This window comes from Scomber japonicus, chromosome 7 (genome assembly GCF_027409825.1).
Source record: "Scomber japonicus isolate fScoJap1 chromosome 7, fScoJap1.pri, whole genome shotgun sequence".
NCBI lineage: Eukaryota > Metazoa > Chordata > Actinopteri > Scombriformes > Scombridae > Scomber > Scomber japonicus.
In genome coordinates, this window is record NC_070584.1 from 13,250,292 (window position 1) to 13,261,347 (window position 11,056).

At 40.7% G+C, this 11,056-nt stretch overlaps 1 protein-coding gene across 1 annotated transcript; it reads right to left on the reverse strand.

Annotated features, from left to right (window-relative positions):
- Positions 1-9,086, reverse strand: map2k2a (mitogen-activated protein kinase kinase 2a). The gene is made up of 11 exons (XM_053322264.1): positions 8,417-9,086; positions 7,994-8,204; positions 6,456-6,602; positions 6,198-6,275; positions 5,528-5,579; positions 3,570-3,694; positions 2,742-2,955; positions 2,522-2,586; positions 2,354-2,415; positions 2,043-2,088; positions 1-1,932 (listed from the first exon to the last, which is right to left on the reverse strand). The coding sequence occupies exons 1-11, from the start codon at positions 8,503-8,505 to the stop codon at positions 1,822-1,824; spliced, it is 1,200 nt and encodes a 399-aa protein (XP_053178239.1). The 5' UTR covers positions 8,506-9,086; the 3' UTR covers positions 1-1,821.
- Between the last annotated feature and the right edge of the window lie 1,970 nt (positions 9,087-11,056).

An 11,056-nucleotide genomic window follows, 5' to 3' on the forward strand; every position in this document is an offset into this window, starting at 1 on the left:
CATTAATAACAACTTACAGTACATTCACAAATAAGTTTTATTTTAATCTTTTTATACATTATAACCATATCCAACACATTTTATATTATAATAAATGACTCTTCTCCCTTGTCATTTACATAAATCAAAAATTTGTATATTAAGACTGCAAAATAGTACTCCTGTAATTTTTGTATATAGCTTTGTACACATACAAGTGACAATGCATCCATTTTGCTTTGAACGAATGCACATTTTTGGGGGGGAATAAGAAAGGGCAGCCATAAGCAGAGAGAATATAAGAGCTCTAGCAAGACGGCAGGCTAGCAAGTAACACCACCACCATGTAACCAACACTGACCTGGGTTAAATTTGTCAGTCAAACCCTTTGTACTACTCGAAAAAGTTTGCTTCAGGTTGTCTGAAGATCCACTTAAAGTTGTTTTTGTTTTTTTTTAACACAAACAATTTGGTTCAATCGAAGGGAAAAGGTTTTCAATTGTATTTCAACCCAAGTCTTTTCCAAAAGCACGCCTCTAGGCTGGTTGTGCCCCAAGAGAAAGCTTGGAGCGCCAAACATAGCAATACAGTGGAAACATAACCAAATACACTTCAGGGGGAAGTACAGACCAACAACAAAGAAAAAAAACAAGGTTAATTAGTCAACATGATTGAATTTTCATATTGATATTGCAGAGGCTTTTCATAAAAACACCAGCTAATCATCCCCACCATGATCTTGGGAAACAAAATACACATACAGTATAAGAAAGATAAACCATGCTATATCATCCCATGAATACATTTTGATCATTGTTTTCTCAATGTCAATAAAGACATTCTGGCATACATCAGGCCTCCGCAACACTTGCCTCCTCTCGTGACACATAGCGTGGGATGTGAATTGAAATGTATGACGAAACAATGTCAACACAATCAGAGTGTAGCTCACTGAATGAAAAATCAAAACATTCAAAGTACATTGATATACTGTTCATGAATGTGCATACAGAAAAAAAAACTGATCAGGCATTGAAAAACTTTAGTAATCATGAGTACCCTCTTTGGTTTGTGACATTGTTCATAAAGTGATCCAGGGATTTTCTGGCTGTGACATATTTTCAGTGATGTTATTAATATGCACCGTCCCTGTCAAATAAAGTAATAAAAAAAACTAAAATAAAAACAATCTTTAGAGTGACCGCTCATTTACCAAAAAGTGTAAAGGGCTCCTTATGCGCCTGTTTGTCCTGCGCTCTCTACTCACAAATTTGATCACAATATTGCAGCTAACTGCAAGGTCTCTGTTTTAGCATGAATAAGTGTGACAAAGGGGTTTCTAAATGAAAGTTGCTGCTTTTTCCTTCAATAAAACCAATTTAGATTTTGCAAGTAGATAATGTTTAGATTTCTCTCAGCCTACCAAACCTCTACAGCAGGTAATTTATTAAAATACAGTTCCACAAGCCATCAACTGTTGCCATAGAAAAGATTAATACAGAATATTCAACAATACAAAAGAAGTTTGTCAATCAATGCAAATTCAGCTGACACACTGGCAGCCCTTCGGTGCTTTACATCCTCTGTAGCAGTGTGGAAAAGTGAGCTGGGGCTACTCTTGACACTGGCATGGTGAAGCTGTGGTCTTACAGTACAATGACTCAACGGGCCCTGCTGCTGGTAAGGAAATAAATGGGGGGGGGGGGGCAAAACCGTTTTACCCAAGAGCAATATGAGAAAAGTGCCAATATGTGTGATGGCTTGTGTATGTACAGTATTATGTATGTGTATGCAAGCAAGACCCAGAGGTGTGACAGGGAAGTTGGGGTGGGGTGGGCCTGTTCACTCGGTGCCCCGTGTGGGAGTACTAGGCTGGTTGAGGCTCATGGTTTTGCACAACCAACCAGCAAAGTCCACTTCCTCCACTTCTGATCGCTTGATGAACGTGTGACTCTGAAGAAAACCACAATGAGAAACCGTCATTTAAAGCGATAACATCACTGACAGGAAAAAAACAATCAAGTGATCAAACTATTGCATGAAAATGAGGTTGAGGTACCCACCATCAGCATCTTCAGATCTGCCCTCTCAGCTGGGTTTTTGATCAGACTGCAGACAAAAACAAGGTTAAAAAAGGTTACTGACATGAGAGCATAAATAACTCCAAGTTTTTATTGGAGGCCTCTGCAGACCTCACAATACCCGTTTCTGAAAAAAAAACTTCAGCATTTTGGTCAACACCAACTATGACAAAAAAAACAACAAATGTAGAAATTGCAGTTCTTGGTGATTGCATGATCTACTCTCATGGTTCTTTGTGGAAGAGCAGATAAGAGCACTGCGCTTTTTGGACTCTAGAATGGCCATTGCTCACCATTTTGTCACAAAGTCTTGGAAGTCATTAGTGAAGACACCATGTGGCAGCTTGGGGGGCGGCTGAGGAGGAAAGAAAGATTCAAAAGATCAGAGACTGGCCAATTAATGCGGACATCTAATTTGTGCTTGCGTGTAGAGAGATGGGTATGTTGGTGTCTTCACATACCTCATTCACAATGTAGTCCAAAAGTTCAAAGATGGCCATGGCAGGTCTACTATCCATCCCGTGTCCTGAGGAATAGTCACACATCATGACAAAATTACAATCTTTTTCCTCAACAAATTAATTGATATCATCTATTAATCAAGCTTTGTAGTTATTTCTATTTTCAGCCTGAGAACGTGAATGTAAAAAAACAGCATGTATCCGGTTTTGCCTTTCTTACCGCTCACAGGCCTTCCTGGTGGTCTGGGCCTCTGCATGTTGGTGTGAGGCTCTCCCTCAGCCCCGTCCAGAACAGCCCGTCCAAAGATGGCCTCCAGTTCTTTGGCGTCTGGTGGGGGGATGGGGTAGCGGCCAATCGCCAGCTCCACCAGGGACAGACCCATGCTCCACACGTCAGACTGAACAGAGTAGTGAGTGCCCTGCAGTCTCTCCGGCTGTTGAGAAACACACGATCTACGTCAGAGGGTGGCAGGTAGAGCCAAGATGCCAGGCAGGAGAGAGGGATGGGCAGAGAAAGCAGTGGAAGTAGAGGAGAGGATAATGGGAGAGGAAGAGGAGGAGGGGGTGGTGTTATGGCAAGAAGAGGTGGGGTGTGGTGAGGGCAAGAGGACAGAGGATAGGAGGGTTTGGCAGGAAGTGAAAAGTTGCTTCAGACTGTTTTATCCAGAAGGGTGAGCAAGGACAGGTGTGTGCGTGTTGGGAATTTTGATAAAAGGGCAAACTGTCTCTAGGCCACTGGTGCTTTGTGGGTAGGGGGTGGGAGTAGGATGAGATGGACAAAGCAACTTTCGGTGCTGCACCAGCCAGGTGTCTACAAATAAGGGGAAATAAGGACGAGAAAGAGAGCACAGTTGTCTAGGTCTTTGCCAAAGAGCCCTTTCCTGGGCACAGCCCTCGCTTCTTGGCAGGGGAGTGAGGGAGGGCCAGAGGAAGGGAGGGCAGAGGGCGGGGCCAGTGAACAAGAGCAATGTGAGAAAAGAGGAGAAGGAAAGTGGGGATAGGGCCAGAGGAAAAGGGGTGGGGGCGCAGGCGTGCAGAGCTGACTCACCGACATGTAGGAGCGCGTTCCAACAAAGGAGTTGGCCATGGAATCTATGAGCTGGCCGCTCACACCAAAGTCGCACAGCTTGATCTCCCCGCGAGAGTTGACCAGGATGTTGGAGGGCTTGACATCTAAGTGGCAGAGGGGACGTGAACAAGCAAACAAATGTTTATGTCCAGACTCTTTTTTATGGCGTCTTTCTTCGTACACATGCCAGTCATACACAAAGTAGTACTGACAATTTGGGATAAACAATAAATGTAGACATCAGGATGAGAGGGGGCTGCTTACCATAACAAATCATGACTAAACAAATACCAAAAAAGACACACATGTTCAGGCTTTGAAAACAAATTTGTTTTCAAACAGAGCGATCTACATAATGACAGGATTTTTCTGATGGGTAGGGAATGTTTTTTGGCATAAAATGAATTCAGAGACAAATATTTAGACCAGGTCTCCTGTCTTGCCTTAAGGGCCACGGGTGGCACACTCAGCACCCTCCACATTTGTCTGTGGTGCTGTGTTCATCAAGCAGGGGAGAAAATAGCTCTTGCTCAGCTCCAGTTATAAACAACACCGGTCCTCCGCATTTTCCCGCTCATCACTGCAAAACATCCTGCAAAATAATGGGGTAAGGCAGAGCCCTGCAATCTGTCCTCTGTGGTGTGCGTGACCCTCTCCCACCAACCAAGGACATGTGAGGAGTGACAGAGAAAGAAATGGCAAGAAGAAGCGGGAGAACGATGGAGGGAGACGCGGAGGGAGGGGTCAACAGGGCGCGGCTGCTGTATAATCACATCTGAGAAGCTGTAATTACCGCCTGAGCTCACAGACAACTCTGTCCTAGAGTACCACCGACCCTGCAGCACAGTGAAACTTCACTGCACGGTACTATGCAGGTCTGACCACTGCCTTCACCAGGACTTCTCATAACAACACACCCATGGTTCCTACCGGGTGTGCTGTGGAAAACTTAAGACTTTACTATAGAGTGACTTGCGATTTTGTTCTAATGAAATAAAGTACATTAATGAAATAAAATAACTTTTACCAGGACTTTTTTCTTAATGCTACAAATCCATGAGCTCGTGATGTCCCCAAATAATAGCCTGCCTTGTGGTAAGCGTGCTGAAGCTCTTAAGATGTTGATGCAGTGCATATGGAGGGAACAAGCATGAAGACAATTAATACAAATGAAAAAGTCTGGGGGGGAACTGGTGCTGGCCTCAACAAAGTGGTGCATTTAAAGTGGTCAAAGGTTGGGAATAGCAAATATACCTATATGCTTGTATGTGTATTTCAGCCATCAGCAGTGAGGATAATCTTTTTTTTTTTTTTTAAATGTCATATTCATCTGCATTGCCTGATTCTCAGCTGGTTGCCCCACAAACATCAGCAAAATTTAGCCACCACTAATACGGCAGGAATGGGAACCATTATGTTACCCACAACAAATGTCCATAAACAGAAAGACATCTACATTGTATTATGGCTAAATGAGAATGACTGAGTTGTCCTAATGGGTTACTTAAGGCATCTCTATACATTTTATGGCAATTGCGAGACAAAAACAACCTAAAAATATCAGGCAGTAGGTAAAAAAATTCTCAGCATGTCATAAAATATAATTAGAACCACATCTATGATGATTTAGTCATCTAGGTCAAAGGCTCTCCATGGTGAAAATAGCACCTTGGTTTTAGTACTTTTAGTCAAATGTTTGTTTGTTTTTTTTTTACAGAAGTTAGACTAAAGAGTGATGAATCTGTATATTAATTAATATTAATAATTATACGGTGCACATACATCCTCATCATTATGCCCCCATAATACTGTGGGTCAATCGCCTCCAAGATTTTATAAGCTAAACAAAACCTAATCTCTATTTTTGCAGCATTGTGACAATTTTGCATAATATATTCTGAGAAATTTCATATATCAAGACTAGAAAATATCTTTACCTCTGTGCATGATCTGGTGCTTCTCTCGCAGGTAAGCTAATCCTCTCAAAACCTGTAAACAAAAAAAGAAAAGGAAAACATTAACAAAATACACATACACACACACTGCATGAAATAACATCGTCTTTCGCCCTTGTGCAGACTTCCATTTTGGTTATTTCATTACTGCACATGGTTATTTGGACTTGATGCAAGATGTGAGTAAAGTAAAGCATGGTAGGCCCTGTAGTTTGTGACTCATGCATGACACAGAATGTTGAGCAACACCACAAGAAACACACACCCACAACTGAAGAGCAGTGCATTGCAAAAACACGTATATGAACAAGCTTTGAGAATCTTTATAGCGTTGCCAAACCATTTCAAAAATGAAAAGCACAAAAAAAAGTTTGTGGTGGACGAGCTCATCCAGAAAACGAATAAAGCAGGTGCTGGACCGAACAACAAATGAAAAACAAGAGAAAAGACCACACACTGCAGCTCCCAATGCAGGCATTTAATAGGAGATCGCCAAAGATGGTGACATGCCCTTTTCTCTTCTTTTTCAAAAATGAAAAGCACGTCATCTCTGAATTTGAGCTTTTCAGGTGAATTATTTTCTGAATATCACATTTAAAAAAAGACTCAAAATATGTATGTTAAAATGCAATAGAAACAGTGAACTACATACAGCTATGCTAACTTTTCCCAGAATTTCCTCTGGGATTCTTCTGGCTTCCTTCAGGACTTGGTCCAAGGATCCACCATCCTGTAAAGACAAATATCACACAAATAAAGATCTGACACAGCAGTTTAAATTCATAAAAGCTGTATGTGTATTTATAAATTTTGCACAAGACTAAAATACTCATAAACTTGTTTTTGCTATATAAAAAAGATAAGATGCCAGTTTCCAAGCACATCAGTTGTGATGGTCATTGTCTCTCACCATGTGCTCCATACAGATGCTGATCTCCCCATCGCTGTAAAAGGCCCCATAGAAGCCCACAATGTAGGGGGAGTTGCATTCATGCAGCACCTGCAGCTCTCTGATAATCTGGTTCCTGATGGCAGGCTTGATTTCCAGGTGGATCAACTGAGGGGTGTAAAAGGATGAAACCGTAAACCGCTGCTCTGACAACAATGCAAGCAACACATGCATTTACGTCATACAGTGACCTCCTGACATCTCAGGAATACACATTTCAGAGGTAGATGCCTTGATTAGAACAGGTACAACTAAAATTGTAATCATTAGAATTAAGGAGATAATGTACTCATATTTCCCCAATTTTTCCTCATCATCTGCAAAAGGGGGACCAGGACTATCAGACAGTAGCCCCAAAGGTGTTTATGCTCACTTAAGTTGCTGCTACAGCGTCTGAGTGGAGTCCTAATCACTTACTGTCTGGAAATCTGTATCACCTGCATTATCATCAAAATACAGTATCAAATAAACTAACCAACTCAGCTTTAGCAACATTATACAATGATCATTTTGAGATTTTGTCTGATACTGAGTGTTTGAGGTGGATACAGATATCACTATTTAAGAGACAAAGTAGGCTAAAAAAAATCTGACAATATATTAACGAATATTCCTTTAAAAATACTGACATGTATTTTTGATAAAGATCTCTTAAATATGGTATTTCTTCAACACTATTTCTTGTTACTTTATTGGCCAACATCCGGTAAATGTTGAAAATGTGTCTAATTTGCTGCCACTTTATATAACTAGTGGTTGTTACTCTTTTTGAATTGGTGCGAGACTCACAAAACTATTTGTAGCTCATACCAACCCCCCCCCCCCCCTCCTCCTCCCTCCTCCCAACTGCATAATGCTGTGACCAGTCTATAACGGGAATATTGGTGATGATAAATGGCACCCCTTATAGCTGTTCAAAATTCTTGTTTATGATATACACACTCTTGGTGGATACTGGTGTGTGTCGTCATTGTTGCATTTATATCACAGTGTAGGTATGCTTTCCTCCACATAGCTAGTAAGTGTTGCTCCATGCAGATGCTGGTACAGCAAACCCGAGCCTGCTCTTATGGTGCCATGATAAAAATCTAAACTGAACTTAAATTCCTGAAAACACTCAGGAATGTGTTTTGATTCAGTTTCCTCCATCTGTCATGCATCACCTGTAACAATAAATTCAACACAATTGCTCACATTCTTCATATGAATAAATATACGTATATCTGCCCATGCTGCATTTTTGTAATTTGTCTCTCTTGTTCCATTCTACAGCATGTCTGTCCATCTTGGGAGAGAACTCCCTCATTCATTGCACTTTCTGACGTGTCACTTTTTAACCTGTTAAAAAGGGATTTTTGGGGGGAGTTTTTCCTTATTCGAATCAAGGGTCTAAGGACAGAGGATGTTGAATTTCTGTGCAGATGGTAAAGCCCCCTGAAACAAATGTATGCTACTGTGCTATACAAATAAAATCTACTTGACAAGAAGTAAATGTTCACCTTTCGAGCCATGACCAAATTCGATGGTTTGTGGCGGACCTTGTTGACCACTCCTCCATTTCCAGCACCCAATTCACATATGGGTTCAAAATCTTCATCCTTCAGTTCCCCGACCTGGGCTTTCTGGGTGAGGAAGGCTTCCAGTCGTTTCCTCTGTTGTTCATCCAGGTCAAGCTCACCCAGTTTCTTTTGTAAGGCCTCGAGGTTAGCTCTGTGAGGAGGAGACAGTGGGTTCAGCAGGGATTAAAACACACACATTGACAGACAGAGAAATGATCAGACTAAGACATGAGTATGATGGTGGACATGACTGAACTTATGCGAGAGCTGCAAAATATCCAGAAAATGAGCTGTGCATGCAGTACAATTGGAAAAAATAGAAGCAAAAGTACAATCATTTCATCTCATAGCAGGGCTACTCACTCAGATGCAGCATCGATGGTGTTTGAGGTGGCCTGTCCTTCTCCGATGGGCGTTATGTTCAGGGGCACGGGTCTTCTTTTGGGAGCCATTTCAATAACTACCCTATAAACGACTTTTCTTAAATAATGCACTAAGATGCAGTGATCTGAGCAGCTGCTAAATCTCACCTTTCCCTTGTTCGACACTGAGTCTGAAAGAGCAACAGGATCAACTCAGGGTAGCTAGCTAACGTTAGCAAAGTTAGTACACTTTCGGTAGCATGTCACTCAGATATTTAGGCAAAAAAGAGGATCATACCGAGTTGCTCTTTACAAGTCGGGTAGGTTTCAGGTGCATTAATAGCATTTGGAGTCAACACATTTCTTTTTTTCCTGCTTCTTCAAGCTTATCTACCTGCTGCTACTAGCCAGCTAGCTGCTACTATCTAGCACCCAGCTCCTGGAAAAAATCGTGCCCCGCGTCTCCGTCCGAATGTGCAGCTTTCTCGGCTTTCAGCAGACAGGCGGGCCGCTGCGGTTTTACCGGCAGCAGCACCAGGAGACCGACTCGACTGGCTTCCCACCGGAGGACAGGACAGCGGCGTCCAAGCTACAAAATTTCCTCCCGTGTTTCGGTGCGGGGCTGTGGAGCGAAAGGGGCTTTGGCTCTGACTGGTGGTGGTTCAATACAGGAAGCAGTTGCAGCAGCAGCAGCAGCATCAGACCTGTGTGACACCCACAGGGAGAGCCCGTCATATAACAGCGCGAGACTGTTGACTCGAGAGATGCCGAAATCTCATGAGACATGTACGACATCTGCAGTTTGTGATAATATCTCCGGCATGCTGTTTAAACTACAAGTTTAACCATATCTTAGCCACGCTATGCTGCTTTCTTATGTGTTTAATGGCAGTTAGTTAACAGGCTGCGAAGTACATTACTGCCACCTAGTAGTGACAAGACGGAACTGCACAAAGTATTATATTTATTATATTATATTATATTATAACTATTTTGATAATCGACTCTTTTGCACTAATTTTAATTCTCTGATTCCAGCTTCTCAAATGTGAATATTTTCTGGTTTCATTAGTCTTCAGTGACAGTAAATTGAATATTTTAGGGTTTTGGATCGGCTTGGGAAACAAAACAAAACAAAAAAAATTAAATCATTTTATGGACCAAAAAACGTATTGATTCAATTAAAAAATAATGGGGAGATGAATTGATATTATATTGTATTATATCATATTATAATTAAACACAGATAAAATCTCACTTCGTGAACTGTTCTAAAATAAAAACACACTAAAATTGTGATTGTAGTGTTTAAAGTAACTGTACATTTGCATTGATCTGTATTGTGGTCCTGTTTGTACACTACACTGTAGTTGTAGCTTGGCTTTAAAAAAAATTAAAACCAAAGTGTGTGGTGATACTCAAATGATAATAATAATATACTATCTACCGAGAATATAAATGTATACAAAACATCAATCAAATTAATCATAGCTCATTGTTTTCTACATCAGTAGTTTTCTGCAAAATATTTAGTTGTAGCTGTTTGGTGCCAGAATAACTCATAAACCTAAATACATTTTGTGCAAGTACTTAACATCTAGGTATTAAATCTATCATCAGACAATTAATTGCGGTAGAAATTCCCATAGTGGTGTTGCCTGTAACTCTTCTGCAATGTCACTATTATCACAACATATATCTTCTTTATTCGCTAGTACTTCTCAATATGTCCATGCACAGATAAGCAAAGCAATAAATGTGAGGTATTTTCTTCTTTATACACACCAATACTCTTCCAGTCTGTCATGTACGGTAACTGCTTGGCTTTCTTTCTGGCATCAAACATTTTACTGTCCTTCAAGCATCTTACAAATGTGCTAATAAAAGGGCAAACAATGCAAATACGCAGTGTCTTATTCCATCATAGACATCTGGCCATGGCTACAAACCCAGACACTTTCTTAGATAATCCATAAATCTGTGATCTACAGCACGCTTGAAGCACCAGAACACCCTTACACACTCCTTACTCAGCTGCAAACATAATTAAAGTTAGCACTGTCTGCTACATCTCATAATGCAGTTAGCTGTTGTTGCTTCACTTGTTGATGCAACATTTTTGAAACACTCTTTGCAGACATTTAGCACACATAGCTGAACTCTAAATCTTTACCACCAACCGACTGTGCTACTGAGAACAAAACATATTCATAATCTTTGTGTTGGACTGACTAGTTGAATAAAACATGCTTATCAGAACACATTTTTAATTGTTCTGTTTGCTCTGCTGCTTTCATAATTCATCTCATTTATCATCTTCAGTTGCTTATAAATCATGGCAGGCTATCTCCTTGTACTCCTTTATTCTTCATTACATCCTGATAAAGTGTGACCTTGATATGATCAGGAGAAAAATGCAGGTGACAAATACAGATGCTGATTTGTCACCTTTGAATTGAATTTGAATATTATATTGTGCAGTAATTCTTCAGTAGCATGAAATTTTACTAACATGTACCAAAGTGTATGTGAGCCTACTGGATACATAATATATAGTATGTATACAACCCTCCACTTAAATAATACCTTTGTTGCTAAGAGAAAATTACAGCCTCCAACTAATTGTTTACCTCTTATCATT